Source organism: Puntigrus tetrazona, unplaced genomic scaffold, assembly GCF_018831695.1.
Source record: "Puntigrus tetrazona isolate hp1 unplaced genomic scaffold, ASM1883169v1 S000000223, whole genome shotgun sequence".
Classification (NCBI taxonomy): domain Eukaryota; kingdom Metazoa; phylum Chordata; class Actinopteri; order Cypriniformes; family Cyprinidae; genus Puntigrus; species Puntigrus tetrazona.
The window spans coordinates 647,366-664,058 of record NW_025047891.1 but is presented as its reverse complement, the minus strand read 5'-3'; the positions used below and the strand labels follow the sequence as shown (position 1 = coordinate 664,058).

General features: G+C 37.5%; 1 protein-coding gene across 2 annotated transcripts; it reads left to right on the top strand.

Annotated features, from left to right (window-relative positions):
• Positions 1-3,148: 3,148 nt before the first annotated feature.
• pthlha (parathyroid hormone-like hormone a) lies at positions 3,149-13,481 on the top strand. 2 transcript variants are annotated; one of them, XM_043230707.1, is made up of 4 exons: positions 3,149-3,451; positions 4,538-4,661; positions 10,647-11,135; positions 12,015-13,481. In XM_043230707.1, exons 2-3 carry the CDS (start codon positions 4,549-4,551, stop codon positions 11,110-11,112), a joined length of 579 nt encoding a protein of 192 aa, XP_043086642.1. In that variant the 5' UTR covers positions 3,149-3,451; positions 4,538-4,548; the 3' UTR covers positions 11,113-11,135; positions 12,015-13,481. The 2 variants fall into 2 exon arrangements, with proteins under 2 accessions (XP_043086642.1, XP_043086643.1); XM_043230708.1 differs by having other exon boundaries at positions 3,149-3,455.
• Positions 13,482-16,693: the final 3,212 nt, after the last annotated feature.

The window sequence follows — 16,693 nt, the reverse complement described above, 5'->3', positions numbered from 1 at the left end:
CATTTGTATTAATGTGTAAATGCACGAAGCCATTTAAAGCCAACGTGAAATGTAGGCAATTTTCATCATCCTATCGATTCCTCACGTCTCCATTTTTGGTGGTGGTTTTTAATCCTATTTCAGTGTTTATTTTATACAAAAATATTTGAAGACCTCCAGAGATGTATGTATATTTGTGAGTGAAAACGGTTAGCATATTAGCACGCGTTCTTGGAACCTTTTAATGTGATTTCGGTATAAAATCAAAAAGATATTTGAACTTGAAATCCGTCAGCGCTTTTTAAGCTTTTGCTTGTCTTGAAAAAGGTAGTTGCTAGCAAGGGGCTAACTTTTTTACATTTCATTTTATTTTTAAAAACGCCTCTCTGAATGTTCTCTGGACAGGTTTTTCCTTTTTTAATAAAGTTCTCTTTTGGCTACACCGTGCAAAAACAAATCTAACCGCGCGTAAATACTTTTACGCTACCAGTGTGAATATATTGTTAAAGACGACTGCTCGTGTTGAGCGAATCAACGGTTAATCAGAGGATGTGAGGATTGTGCTTGATTGAATTAATGAGCTAGTGACTGAGAGAGACGGAGATGAGTAAGACACCGAAAACATGAGCTGGGACGGATTCCTGGGATTCTTCTCTGGAGTCGTGGGCGGGACGAACACTAATGTGAAAGACAGCTGTGAAAATCAATGAATCTGCAGAGCAGCGGTAATGAGTCACCCTTCTGGGAAAGAGGCCGTGCGACGAGTGCAGATGTGACAGGCGGACGGACCTTTGATTTAACACCTAAAAACTGCCAAGAATAGCACGCAAATTCATTTAGACGCCTATTAATGAACACAGACTTCTTTTATCCATTATGTCACCCAAAATTAATCGGTTGCATTCCTCTCCTTCCTCTCATGTGATAAACCTTGTTAAAAAATGATAACAATTTGTGAAAAAGTTTGGTGTCAAACTTGACATGATGCATTTTGATTTGCAAACATCTTACATGAATTAGTGTTATTATATAATTAATTATTTTCATTCCATTTTATTCTTATTTTTTTAGGGTTTAGACATTTTGATGTGCATTTTTAGTTTTGTTTGCATCTGTTCGATCTTATTTACATATTTAGTTTAGTTAACATTCTTACTTTGTTATTATTTCATTTTCATTTGTTATGCTTTCTATTTAACGTAATGATTTTTTAATGGGTTTATTCTAAATGACATTTAACGCAGCGTAAAATATACCTTTGGAGGAAGTCCATATTCATACTTTATCTACGGATGTGAACCAAACGCATGGAAATGATCCCAATCCTCCAGCAGAAGTCAGAGCTCCTGGATTACTGCTGCTTCTTAACGAGTGTCTATATTAGATGTCACTAATTAAACTATGAAAAGAGAATCACTCTTTGAGGGTGAATTTATATTTTTGGCTGAACTCTTGCTTTAACTCTGAATGGAAATATCAGTGAAGAAGTCGTCGAAGGAGTCGAGACGTTCATGTGTTTCTGATCTGGGCTGCCGGGAGCCCAAATATCCACCGTCACACATATAAATTGTATAAAAAAACGGAAAGTTACATGCAGAAAAGAATGTGCTGCTCCAGAAATCTGCTGAGTGACAGGTGCTCACGGCCGGCCAAAGATCAGGGAGTGCGGAAAATGTCTTTGCTTACGAGAGCTTACGTGTTTCTCAAACCTGGCACTGAAAGGCCAACAATAGCCTTCAGTCAGTGTTCAACACACACACACACACACACACACACACACACACCTGCACCAGATGTAATCTACATCACCTGAGGGGGTTACAGCACACATGACTTACTACTAACACAAAACCTCAGCTAACGGACTCTCACAAGAAAAGCTCAGAGGAGAGGACAAACCTAAAGTATAAAGTTAATTGATTACTAGACCCATGTAATAGTGTTTAGAGGAAAAAACATTTTTTCACTCAGAAAATGCTGGTAAATTTTATCAGTAATTGCCCAAGAAACGCTGAATAAAACATGAAATTTTTAGCTTTGTAAGACTGAAAAAGTTATTTTTTGTAAGACATACTCCAACAGTATTTGTTTTATGTATAAAATTATTATTTTTATCTTTTTATTTATTTATATTTTGTAGTTATAAAAGTGGCTGTGACTGGTTATAGGTTTTTCATTATACTTTTGCTTATATATATTTATATAAGTTATTTTTTTAGTGACTTTTTTAAACATTTTCAAAACAAGTATTCTTCTCCCCAAGGGTGCATTTATTTGATCAAAATACAGAAAAATTATTCCAATTTAAAATACCTGTTGTTTTCTGTGTGAAGATAGTGTGTAACATGTCATTTATTTTGGGCATCGTTACTCAATCCTTCATTGCAGCATGAATCATCAACCGAACGGTGGTTTTAGATTACGCCGCTGTTTGCATATTTTAATAACACCCCCAAATCTTTTTTGATTTTATGTTGACTTCAAAATAAGGCTGCACTTTATTTTGATAGTCTGCTTTAGATATTCTACTATACTATAAGTAACTACATGTCAACATTAATTATCATTAATTGATCAGGGTACACTTAGAGTACATCTAAGGTTAGTATGTTAGTAGATGTTGTGGACCCATCAAAATAAAGTTTTAAAGATATTAAGCACAAAAGGTACACTTTTTTTAGGTTCAATGTACACTTTAAGTACCAATATGTATTTAGAGTACCACAATGGATCTTTTTTTCCCCTTTATTTCTGAGAGTGCAGACAGTCTACTAATACTGACACGTAGTTAATTACTATTAGCTAGTGGGCTATCCAAATAAAGCGTTACCAAAAATAATTGCCCCTTACTTTCGTATGTTATCTATCGATAACAGAGTATGACTGACTTCTTGGGACTTTCTAATCAGAGAAAAAGGCCTAGATTTGTCCAGAAACATTTCTAGTCGTTTGCTGCCACTGTTTTGCCCTCTCTCTCTCTCTCTCTCTCTCTCTCTCTCTCATGTAAACAGAAGAGTTGACTCCTTATATACGGGCCGAGTCTTTGTTAGGACTCCCAGCCGTCACCTCCCCTCTCCTCCCACTCGCTGTTTTACCTCTCCTCCCTCCCTCTCTCTCTCTCTCTCTCTCTCTCTCTCTCTCTCTCAACCTGCACAGACAGTTCTGAAAGTTTCCCATCACAGTGTTGGTGGGTTCATCTGACTCCTCTATAACAGAGCGGAGTCAGTCAGTGCGGGACAGACCACCTGGAAAACACACACTCGTTCACCTCACGCTGGATTCTCGTGAGCCGTGGTCTGCCGTGACTCCAGCCAGGATCATCTCAGAGACGCTGAGGGACGTAATGCTGAAGGACGCGTTCACCTGGAGCGCTCATTGATTTGTTTGTTTGTGTTTGATCGCAGCCTGGAAACTCTGAGGAGACTCGCGCTCCGTCTGACAGGACAGAAGAGACGGAGACACAGGCATCATTGTGAGTACGTCTCTCTCCCGTTGCTCATCTTTTGTTGTGGCTCGGAGGACTTGCTGGAATTCGGCTTTTCTCTCCAACATGTTGAACTGGTTTAAGTTAAAGCTGTGTCTCTTCTTCAGCATGGGCTGGGAGAAAACTCCTCATGTAGACTCTTACCAAAAACGGCTTCTTTATTGGAGCGTTTGCATTGCACAAGATGTTCTTTATAGGGTATTAAAATTCATTTTGTTTATGTTTTTTTATACTTTAGTCATTGTTTGTTCAAAAGATTTTATGTTTTGGGTTTTTTTTAATAGTTTGGAATCTTGGTTTTTGGCACTTGTTATGTGAACAAGCACACAAAAGTCATGCATGATTTGAAAAAGAGGTTAAATGCTCCTGAAAAAAGCCATTAATGACCGCATTGGAAATTAAATTAATCTAGTGCAATGGTTGGGTACTGTGCCCAAACTAAAGCTCACCAAAAGCTTGTTTTTTGAGATATCAACTTCAAATTTGGGGCACGACTTGTTTAGATTTGTGGCTTTGATTTTTTTTTTTTTCACACTTGGGAAATATATAGTTGGTATTCATTTTGAAAATAGTATTTTTGTGCAGTTTTTTTAACTTTTTACTTCATCCAGCTCAGCAGTAATCTGCCGAGTGTCTTCATTAAAAACAAACCAAACATAACTCTGTGCTCCAAAGCATTCGAGTTTAATTTGGAATTACATTTTTAAGGTTTATGTTCAAAAACTGGTTAACAGGTAATAAAGAAACCACATTTGAGGAGCACCAGAGAGAGAAGAACCATTCACAGAAATGGTTCTTCTGTAACAGAAACCCTGGTTGCACTTTATTATACTGTAAGTGCACTTACATGTACTTACTTAGTTACCTAGTAACTACACAGGGTAGGGTTAGGTTCAGGGTTAGTACCTAGTTATTGTAAGTAGTACATAGCATGAGGAACAGGACTGTAAAATAACCCTGCTACCGAAACCTTTAGTTCTTTAGTCATTTAATGTCTGCCCTGTATGATTGAACAAATTCACCTACATCGTGTTCACCGTGTGTGTGTGTGTGTGTGTGTGTGTGTTTGCTCAGGTCCAGTGAGGATGAGGACGTTGTGCTCTAGGCGGGTTCTGCAGCAGTGGTTCTTCGCTCTCTTCTTACTGTGTTCTCCTGTTCCTCACCACGGCAGGCCCGTCGATGCCCTCAGCAGCCGAATGTAAGTGTCTGTGCTGATTTCTGGGGCCTAAACACCAAAACGTTTTGCTAAAACACAAATGTTACTCTTAAGAGTTAGTGACTTCTGCACTGTTTGTCTGCAAAGCAGCTTCGCCGTAATAAGTAGAAAATTACTGTGTTCAATTTCTAAGACAATGGTGTCATTATTCAATACTCTACTTTGGTTCAATGTTGATTCAGTTTAGTTCAATAATGTTGAAAAATTCATCAGTTACTAAAAAAATTGAAAGCTGCTCTGCAGAAGACAATAGTGTCATTATTCAACACAAAAATCTGTTCAATTCTGTTCAAAAACACTGTCAATGTGTGCAGAATTCATCGATTATGAAACAAATACAGTTTTAAGAGACAGTAGTGTTATTCAACTCAATTCAGATCGAGTGTGGTTTCAATTCAGTGGACAATTTTGCATTAAATTTCACATTTCAGAAGTCATTGGTGTTATTATTCAATTAATTCTCCATTTAGATGAGTCTTGATTCGATGCAGTTCAGTGAGTGTCAGTCTTGCAAAATGTATCAACAATAGTACCGTTATTCAGCTCAGTTTATTTCTATGATAATTTAAAAAATGCATCACTTATCAAACAGGTCAAGCAGCTCTACAGAAGTCATACCTAAGCTCAATTCAGTCCAGCGATGATTTAGTTCAGTTAAAAGCTGTGTCAGTGTTGTACAGTTAATGAATTCTAAAACTAATTCAATTCTAAAGCACAATAGTGCTGTTGTTCAGTTCAATTTAGTTCAATTCAGCTGAGTAATAGCGCCATCATTGTGTGAAACAAATTCAATTTCAGAAGACAATAATATGCGGCCCTCAATTATAAGTAGTTGCTGTATAGTAATGTCAAAATTATACATTTTTTTAGCGCCAAAAATCATTAGGATATTAAGTAAACATCATGTTCCATGAAGATATTTTGTAAATTTTCTACCATAAATATATCAAAACTTCATTCTTGATTAGTTACATGCATTGCTAAGAATTTCAATTTGACATTTTTTACAGATTTTTTCAGTATTTCGATTTTCAAATAGCTGTGTCTCGGATAAGTATTGTCCTTCAGGTGATGTATAAATCTCACTTTTGACTGGTTTTGTGGTCCAAGGTCACATATCATTATTCAGTTCAATGTTCACTTCACTCCAGTATTCAGTAACAGTGCTAAGTGATCAAACGTCTGATTTTCACCTGCATGGCGGACGATAAAGCGGGTACAAATGTACCTGAATGATTTATCCAAGCTTATCTAGAGGCCAGATTCTCAGAGGAGCACTGCACGTGTCCAGAGGTGAATGTACAAATCTAGCGATTGTTGTCGCGATGTGTGGCGTTTGGCTGTAACGCGCTGGAAAATGCCCGGGTTTGTCGATCGTGCCGGGAGGTGTTTTGATAGCCTGCGCCCACCTGCGTGTTTGCTCAGGGCTCGAGGGCGAGCGGGACGCGGGGCTCGAGGGAAGCCGCCCAGACGCGCGGCGGGCCACCTGCTGCCCGCACAGAGATGCTTTTGTGACAGACGCTGTCCTCTGATAGCGAGGCGCGAGAGAGAGGCGTGCAGCGAGGGAGAGATTGCTGATGCAAAGTTCGGCGGCAGCCCAAGTCAAACGGGCCTCTCCCGCTGGAGTATATTATGCCGAGCCGAGCAAACGCGCTTTTATGTCCTGTGAACCCCTCAGCAGGGCCCAGAATGCAAAACATGCTTCCACAGAGCTTTGGAAAGCCGCTCTCCCCCCGCTGTCTGCGATCCGCCTGAGCCTGCCAGGACCTCCCTCGCTTCATATCGGCTTTTAATGATGTGAGCGTGTGGGTTTGTGAGACATCGTTCGCCCTGGTTGTTGTGCGCATAAGCACACGCTTTGCTTTTGATCCTCGAAGGCAATGACTGTGACGTTTTGTGCATGTTTGGGAGGGTTTACTTAAGCTATATACACATTCAAAAAAGTTTTCGTATTGCAAATTCATATATTTGTTTTTATATTGCTGAATTATAATGCAAATTCAAAAGCTTTTATTGGGAGTTAGATAAGTTGCTTTATATAAATGCAATAAACACTTTTAGTTCTCCAGGGTGATTTGAGACACTAATGCAATGACCAGGTGGGTTTACTTTAGAAACATTAGTTATATACACATAAAAAGGTTTATAACGCAATTGCAATGTCCGTGCAACGGCTAAAATGAATGAATTAAAATGCAAATCCAAAAAGCTTTTTAGCTTTATATAAACGCAATAAACACTTTTAGCCCTCTAGGGTGATTTGAGACACTAATGCAATGACTGTGACGTTTTTATGCACACTGTAGCATGCTTTTAAGGGGTTTCCTTCAGAGACATTTGCTACATGCATATAAAAAGAGAAATAAGATAAATAATGCTTTAATGCAATGCGGTTGAATTGATTTAAATGTGCATAAAAGCATCAGACAAACAAATGCATGAACATTTCAATAGAAATACAAAAAGCTTTTATTTGTTTTGAGCTAAATGAGTTGCTTTGCATAAATGCAACGTGCACTTTGTTTTTGATCTTTTAAGGTGATTTGAGAAACTAATACAAAGGCTATGATGTTTTGTGCAGATTATAGCATGTTCTTGTGTATTTGCATCAGAAACGAATGCTTCATGCACATTCAAATGCTCAAAAAGCAAGCAAATTATGCTTTAATAGTGCATTGCAAAGTCACTGTGGATAAATTGCTTTATATTTTGTTATATATATAAATATTGCTATATATTTGCTTTATATAGTGCAATATAAATCTATTGTTTGTCTTAATTCAGTTGAATGCATAAATAGTACGTTGTTTTTATTAATAGGGAGTATGGAAGACAGCAGCCACACACCACTTAATAGATGAGGGATTTGTTATTATTCACATCATTTGACCGTTACTGTATAAAATGAGATAAAGCGTGCTACTGTAATTCATCAAAAACACACCTTTTTGCCACTAGGTTTGACACACATGATGATTTGTGATCCCTAAGCAGTGAGCGTAGCAGGGTAAGGCCTTGAGGTCGGTGTGATTTGATGATGTTTTGGCCTGTCGCTCTGATTAAACTTCTTCTAGGATGAGCTTAGCTTTGTTCGAAGGACAAAGTATCGCATAAATCCAGCCGCTGGCCAAACAACACAAGTTCTTCTTTCAGCAGCGCTCACTTTAGCGCTTTTATCACAGTGATCTCACGGCACATCAGAAAGGGCGTTCACCCTTTATAACTAGCTAATGCTGACAAGTCCATCTGCCGTCCAGGACAATGCCTCCTACTGGAGTTTGAGTTGAACCCGAGCCAGCTGAGCCTGCGAAGATGAAACGCATGTAGCCGGAGATCTTTCAGACCGCATGAGGGTGAAAGCAGGTCTCGCTCTCTCTCTCTCGGCCTGTTTTTTTAATTAAAGCAGCACAAAGCAGCAATTATCTTCAGGTATGCTAAAAAGGAACAGCTGGAAGGATGCCACGCTAAGAGTTTTCTCTCCCGCTCGCTTTAGTGCTCCTCGTCTAGTGTTTAAAGTCAACTAAAACGAGTACAAGCGGAAAACAAAAGAGCTTTTGAACATTCGCGAAGCCTGTTTGAGTCGGTCTGAAAAGATCAAAAAACATTGTTCTTACATATAGATGGACAGATAGATAGATAGATAGATAGATAGATAGATAGATAGATAGATAGGTGATGTGAGTTTTTCCTCATGCCTGCAGACTCTGAGACTCTGGCGTTGCTCTTTCATGGGAAAGGTTTGCTCTCTCAGGACGTTTCTTGCTCATAAATCTGTCGCAGTACATTAAGAAAATAATAAGAGGTGACAGAGAAGAGGAGAACACAAGCTGCCAGGAGGCACAGTGTTATTTAGGAGCCACCCGAGAGGAATAAAGCCACTTTCCAAAGAAAGGAAAACTCATCGTTCCAGGGCCTGGCAGGGACTGATCTCACGGATGGGTTTAACCAGCCTGGAAACAAGAGCTGTTTGTGTGCGGAGAGCTCAGATGCTCCAGAAGATGAAGAGCAGAGCCGTTTACCTGCTTCTACAGATTCACCTGAGCTTCAGGAGAGGCAGGGGAGGATGTGTTTTTGGTGATTGGTATTCGTGCTCCTTGACAAGAAGGCTGTGAACTACACTGATACTCAATTAATCTGTCAGTTATCAAAAGGGCAATTTTATTTTCTGTTATTGTTTATTAGCTGTCGTAGGAAAATAACTAGAACATATTTTTTTCTACTGCCAAATTGCTTTATTATCAGTGTTTCTATTAGTTCTTGCCCAGAGTGAAGAAGATCTTTGAGATGAAGGTCAGTGACTGATGTGTCCTGATCTGACCAGGCCTCGCTGCTGCCCCCTTGTGTTCACGCCGTTTCAACCCGAGCGACTGCTGGATATTTTCAAACGGCACTGAATTATACTTTACTTTGGCTGTGAGATATGTGTAATTGTTTCAAGACATTTGGACGGAGCCGAGCATCCAAAAGTGCACACGGTAGCAGAGAGCCGTGCGTCTGACGGGACGGCCCGAGACACAATGGCACCATTAATTAGAGTTATTGCGCCGAGTGCCTCATCGGCTCGACCTGTGATTATTGGCTGTTGCCTCTCTCGGATCGTGTCAGTTTTGATGTAGTATGTTTAGAAGTGGAGGAGCTTCACATCAGCACTCCTGCTGGTTTGTTTGGGTTCGATGCAGGATCTGGAAGCGGAGGCCCGGGTCGGGTCGGGCACCGGCGAGGTGCTGGATGAGGGCCAGACCTTCTCAAACCCCTGGATTTAACTAAAAACACATTGAACAGGGCCTCACTGATCACAGACTGGATTTAGGTTAAAGGCACTGTGTGTGTGTGTGTGTGTGTGTGTAGAGCTAATAAGATTGCAAACAGAATGAATTATCAACGAGACACACATTGACCTGTAAAACAGAGGAACACATTTACACACATTCACAGCAAGCCCAGTTAAATTTACTTTAAAAACTAAATTTTCCAAGCTATTAAGACCTGATTCATATTATATATATATATATATATATATATATATATATATATAAATGCATTTTTCCGCCTTACTATCAAATTATTACTTTTAAATTGTTAGACAGTAAATCTTATATGCCTCAAAGAATAATGAAACACAATTAGCTATTTTTAATGTACTTGTACTTTTAATTTACTTGTATGCAGTAAAGTTATATGCATACATGTGCAATTTTTAAAACTAAAAATAGCTAATTGTGTTTCATTATTTATATCAAATATTTTTATATTATTTCATATAACATATGTTTATTTTTACTACTATGTTTTCTTATAATTATTATTTTTATATTTAATTTTGAAGTGAACTGTAATGTAGTTTTTATTAATATGCATGTATGTATATGAATTGTTTTTAACAAATCTCAAAAAAATTATTGAGCATTCCAACGAGTCTTAATCAAACTGTTTTTTTAGACTAGTTTACACATAAAAACCTGATTTTTAAGATTTTAAAAACATAGTTATCTGTTTTTGCCAACAAACAAAAATATTTTATTACTTGACTAGATTTTTTATATTCTATTTAATTTTCATATATATATATATATATATATATATATATATATATATATATATATATATATATATATATATATATATATATATATATATATATATATATATATATATATTTTTTTTTTTTTTTTTTTTTGATTCAGTGAAGTGTAATTTACTTTTATTATTATTCTATATTAATTGTTTGCTAGTTATGCTGCTGTTATTTCAGTTATTGCATTTATTTACATTAGCTCAATATGTTACAGTTTGCAACCCTTTTTCTTCTATAATCTGTGAAGTGAAACTGTATTTTTACTTAATCTGGAATTGACTGGATTGTGGAAAGCGTGCATTGCAATCAGCAAAGCCGTTTTCCTGGCGAGGACTGATGCTGTGCAGTGTTTTGGAGATGCAGCTCTGAAGCCAGTTGTTGGTCTGTTTCAGGAGGCGTTCGGTGACTCACGCCCAGCTCATGCACGATAAGGGCCGGACGCTGCAGGACTTCAAGAGGCGCATGTGGCTGCAGGAGCTGCTGCATGAAGTTCACACGGCCGAGATCCGGGACGTCCCGCAGCCCAGAGGAGGCATGGCCAGCAGCGGAGGGGGCGGCGGCCTCACGGTCGCCGTGCCGATGGGAGTGGGCGTGTCCATAGGAGCCGGAACCGCCCACCCCAAACCCGCCGGAGGCACCAAGAACCTGCCGATCAGCTTCCGTCTGGAGGACGAGGAGGGAACCAACCTCCCGCAGGAGACCAACAAGTCCCAGACGTACAAGGAGAGCACGCTGAAGGCCATCGGCAAGAGGAAGAAGAAAGGCCGCGCGGGGAAGAGGAGGGAGGGCGAGAAGAGGAAGAGGAGGGCTCGGTCGCTGCAGGAGTTCACCAGCACCTTCCACCAGGAGCAGCACTAAAACACTGTCAGTCTCTGACAACGGTAAAGACCAACAAATCCACCTAGAAATGATTTTATGTGAATTTGTAGTCAAATTTATTGTTCTTAAATTGTTTTGATAGCACGTTTACGCGTTGTTGTTTTTTAAAATAGTATTATTTAAATTTGAAATAATCGATGTATTCCTTGAAAAAAAATATTATTATAAGATAACATATTTACGTGAAGTTTAATAAAACTAAATGTTAAAAAATAAACAGTTGTATTTAACGAAGTGTTTACTTTGCTATAAAAAAAATAAAAATTAATCAACAAAAACTAATGAATAAAATTATTAACACTATATAAACATTTTAAAAAACTACAACTAAACAAATAAAACAGTAAAAGATTTCATTAGAATGCTGAAAATGTACAAAAACATTTCCAAATACTAACAAAACCTGTAAAACTATATCAAATGAAAAATGTAAAAAATAGTTTCACACAAATTATTTAAACGACGCCTATAATTTCATTGGTTATTATACTTGACTGAAACTGTAACTTAAAAAAAGATACTAAAATAAATAGTATAGTATAATAGTATAGTAATAAAAAGATTTAACTAAAATATTTAGTTTTATTTCAGCTAGTCTGTTTGTAGTACTTAAGTACTTAGTGATTAAAATTTAAAAGTACAATTATTATTACTATTATAATATAAATTATTAAAAATGTATATACATTTATATAAATTATGTAAACTAATATATTAAAAAAACCTTACAACACAGATAACACAGAAAAATATGCAAAAACCGTAATTAAAAATGACTAATTACGTAATTAAAATTATTAGTTAATGAGTCACTTTAAATTTAGCTGAAGTAAACTGCTGCCAATTTTAAATCAATCCCCTTTTCTTTTTTTCTCTTTCAGATACATAAGGACATTTGAAATGGACACCTAAATGTTCACGTAAAAGAGAGAGGAAAATATTTATTGTCTGTAAATATTCTCAATGCTCCCGAACAGTGACAAAGACAACTAACGATACTGCTAAAGCATTATTACAGCTCCACGGAGCCACACGTTTGGATCCTTGTGAATACTTTGCTTTGTTTCTTTTTCGTTTTCCTTTATATTCTTTTTTTTTTTATTTTACATTTTTAGGACTATGCCTCTATTACGGTGTCAGAATTCCTGTAATTTATTTTGTTTGAATGGTGTATTTATTTTGTAAAGGTATCAAGGTGCTGCTGACCTTCTATATTTTTGTACTATAATGCACTTTAGATATATAAATATAGAAATATATACAAGTCTTTTTGTTAATGGACGTATTTTGTGGTTGAGTTGAATGAAGAAGATCGTAGTCGCGCTTGTGTTTGCCCACATTCTGATTCATTGTATGTTCAACAGCTTTGGCATCCGACTTTCTGTGAGTCTGTTCCGAAACCTAGCGAGCTGCCTAACTAGACGGCATCTGAAGGGAGCACAGATTCATTCACATTTCATCATTATGGCCAAATACGAGAGCGGCTTCGTTTGTGGCCTGCACAGATAACACAAACGATGCATTACAAAAAACTCGCTTAAAACAACCATCAAACAAAGTCACGGCCTAAACGCAAGATTTGAATTAAATTTGCATCTATTTGTACTGCACAGTTACACAGGTACTCATGAACATGTGCATGCATATTTGTCAGTCATACACAAATAAAAACCAAGGCATCATTTAGTATTAATTTTTGCATTTATCTGCTGTTACAGAAATCTGACCTGTTTCATTCATGTGTGACTGACAAACTTGCTAGCCAAAAACTAGCTTAAATGTCTATGTATTTTTATTAAAGATGATAGATACATCAATACAAACCTTCTTTCATTCATGGGACAGAAAAAAATGGCATTTATGACTTTATGTGGTAAGAAAAAAAGAATGGTTTCTAAATCTTCCTTTTTTTTCTCAGAATTGCAGCTTTATGACTGAATTAAATCTCTCAAATAAGAGGAAAGTCCAAATTGTCAGATAAAAAGTCACAATTATCATTTTTAATGTTTTTTTTTTATTATCCCGAGGCAGAAACAAGCTTCCACAGAATTAAGAGAAATGTCTATTTAAATATATTTCATGCAATATTCTATTCAGCTCCATCATCAGTCGATTCACTGTTTCTGTTTGAATTAGCATGCTGCTCGCTAGGTTTCGGAGCTGAGCTTTTGTATATGTGTTTATTTTGGGTTTCTTTGCTGCTGACCTGAACGAGCCCCACATCTTCATCATCCCCATCATCATCCTCGCAGGAGCATCTGGACACGACCAGCACACGTTATAGAAGAACTCTTGTTGTTTTGCACTGAGAGAGAGAAAAAAAAACGCTGTACTGAATGAATTAAACATCTGACCATTTCCTGCAGCGTGTGGGATATTTGATTGTGTGTGTGTGTGTGTGTGTGTGTGTGTGTGTGTGTGAGAGCGAACAATGAAAGCTCCAGCCAGGCGTTTGGCTCTCTTTCGCCCACTTGCGTCTGATGTTGCTCCCGTGCAGACAGGAAAACCGTTCCGCAGGGAAGCAGACTCAAAAATGTGTGGAAAAATCTTCTGGAAATCAGGCCGTAATGAATGGACGGCGTTTGAACTGCAGTCCATCCACTCGCCCATTGATTTTCAGAGCTGTGTGGGAATACAGATCGCTGATTAAGGCCAAAAGCACTTTGAGCGAGCACGCGAACACTTGGCGGTCAGCTTAAACGCACTTAATGTGTGTTCTTGAGCAGCAAACCTCAGTCCTCAAGGGGGCGATAGAGTTTCCTGCAAATGTTTGTACCCTTTAAATCAGATGTTATTTCTCAGGTAGCTCCTATAAACATGTCAACAGCTTTGCTGTCTTCAGGCTCTTGCTCTGTGATAATAGTTCATCTGAAAGAAAACAGACAGTAGAAGTCACTTTAATGCATATCATAATTGACAAAAAATATATAGATTTTTTTAAATTGCTATTTTTATACTTAATATAATTTATATTTATTTTAATCTTTTATAATTAGCTATATATATATATATATATATATATATATATATATATATATATATATATATATATATACTTAATATCAACTTGTCTCTGGTCCTTTTGTAGTTTATATGTAATTTAAATATAATAAATTAATCATAAGTAATTTATATTATAGTGTTTAAATAATGTAAATAGTAAATTGATGTGTTTATGTCAAAGCCAACAAAATCCATGCATTTGTAGACTTTTTCAAGCGATATGCATGCAAAATATATTTTATTTAAATATTTATTTCCAAATATACACAGTCCCATTATAGCCATGCACCTGGCTTTTCTCAAGGTAAATTCAATAAAAATACATATATTTTTTTGTTTATTTATTTCTACACATACTGAATCCCAAAAAAGCTATACATTTTCATAAACATTAGAAAAACATTTATTTTATACACATTTGTTTTTTAATATAGAATTGTCTCTATAACTATACTATAACTATATAATAAAAATACTTTATGTCTGGTGCATTAATTTTCAAACATACGAAAGCCTCAACAAATCGTATATTTGTCTCTGGCTTTTGCTGAGTTTTTATGCATTATAGGGTTTGCTAGTATATAAAAAACCAGCGCACCATTGCCCAAATCCATCTCTCTCCAAGACACCGAAACCCAGAGCATCAACGTTCAGCTTTTCCATGGCAGAGGGGGGTCTTTGGCACTCAGCATGCTGGGACTTATTTCAATTTCTCTGACATTTATTTGTTTGCCTTTGATGAAAGTCACACAAGCAGCTTGCAGCAGTTAATGAAGGCTGAGATCAGCCGTATACGGATAGAGCTTCGCGCTGCTGGGATTTACTCGCTTTTCCCACTTTCCAGCAGCTCTCATCTCGCACAACTTTTACAGGCTACAAGAACTATTTGCTCATTTTGGGATCATTTCAGGATAACATACCAGCAGATTTTCCCCCTCGGAGGCTTCGTACACACATCAGTACACGCGTGGATCAGGATCGAGTCTGTAAAGTGACCCCCCTCGGCTCTGATGAGTTTAAAGCCATGTAAGAATGCTGGGAACGCCGTACGGTGAGACCACACACACAGACTCAGTCACGTTTATAATAAATCACACATCAGCTGCAAAAATATCTATCCGAATATCACATTCAAGCTCCTACAAGCTCAGGTGATCAGCAAAATAAAAATGGCCTTTGCTAAAATCTCCTACTTATGTTTCGACTGCAAAAAAAGAGCCCACTAATCTCCCGTTTCTCCTCTAATTTTAAAAGATATCTCAACAATGTCTCGATGCTCAGACCAGATTTGGCAGAACAATAGTTTGCAATCAAAAGATCTCAACCGAAACATTTCTCATCAAACTGTTTCACGACTAAATGATCTAAGCTGGTTTCCATGTAAAGTTCTCGGTGTGTTTTGACTATTAGCTCAACAGAATCTATAATCTTACTTTAATTCGTTTATAGCTTAACAAAAAGAGCTTCGGCTGCAATACCTCACATCCAGCTCAAAGATCATATATTAGCTTCAATCACATTAAAGCAAGATGATTCAGCAAAAAAAAAAAAGAGTAAACATTAGACCTTCGATATAGTCTCCGTTTAGATGTTTCTCCTAAGAAAAACACCCCAGGGCATCTCCTTTAGTTTCGAAAGAGATCTCAACAATGCATCATGATGCTCGAACCAACTTTTACGATCAAAATTTCTCATCAAATTGACCAAAAGAGCAAATAATGAGACATAAACATCTATGCTCTTAGTCTGTTGACTATTAACTATGTGTATAATCCTAATTTGGTTTTAGTTTTGACAAAAATATATTTTAGTAGCTCCTTACATTCGATTCAAAGACATTGGCATCAATCATATATCGGTGCCAGGAAATAGGTGCTCTGGATGTTTTATGTCTGTTGAATCTACTCTAAATCTGTAGTTATTTTAATTTTAGGAAAAACGTCTGATTCGATTGGAAGTCTCATTTCCTCTAGGAAAGGATCTTTTTTAGATGTCTGGTGTTTTGTTTCCATTGAACGTATAAAGTTTTCTCAAAAACACGTAGGTGTGACATCACCTGCCAAAGTCCAGCCGTTTCGAGTTTGGCTTGTGTTTCGGCGCCTTTCGGTACGACACAAGCCAAAACAAAAAAAAGCAGTTCGGCACAGCCATCCTGGAAAATCACAAATCGTCCTCAAAATCCATCGGTCATGTCTGTCTTTTGAGCGTTTTCCAGTACACAAATCCTGAGAATGACTGAACTTTCTCAAGCCTAGGACTCAATGAAGGAGCTGAGCTGATTTCAAAGGCCGTGGGCTGTATTTCAGATTAATAATCAGCTGTTGTGACAGGCGGGTCAGAGACAACACACAGGCCTGGGACGTTATTTCAGAGCTGGCAGGACTTCTGTGGAGGAAAGCAGGATAAATAATCAGCGGGGAATAAAAGCCCACCTGTAAAACAGTATCGGCGTGTGGGAACGAGACGGAGAGAGAATGGAGCCGTAACGGTGGAAAGTCTGAGCTCTTCTTTGATGTTCTGCTAGATCGTCAAACACACTTAAACTGTGAACTCCAGA

Coding starts and splice junctions, on each gene's coding strand:
- pthlha (XM_043230707.1), top strand. CDS start 4,549: ATGAGGACGTTGTGCTCTAGGCGGGTTCTGCAGCAGTGGTTCTTCGCT. Junction 4,662..10,646: donor GATGCCCTCAGCAGCCGAAT/GTAAGTGTCTGT, acceptor GGTCTGTTTCAG/GAGGCGTTCGGTGACTCACG.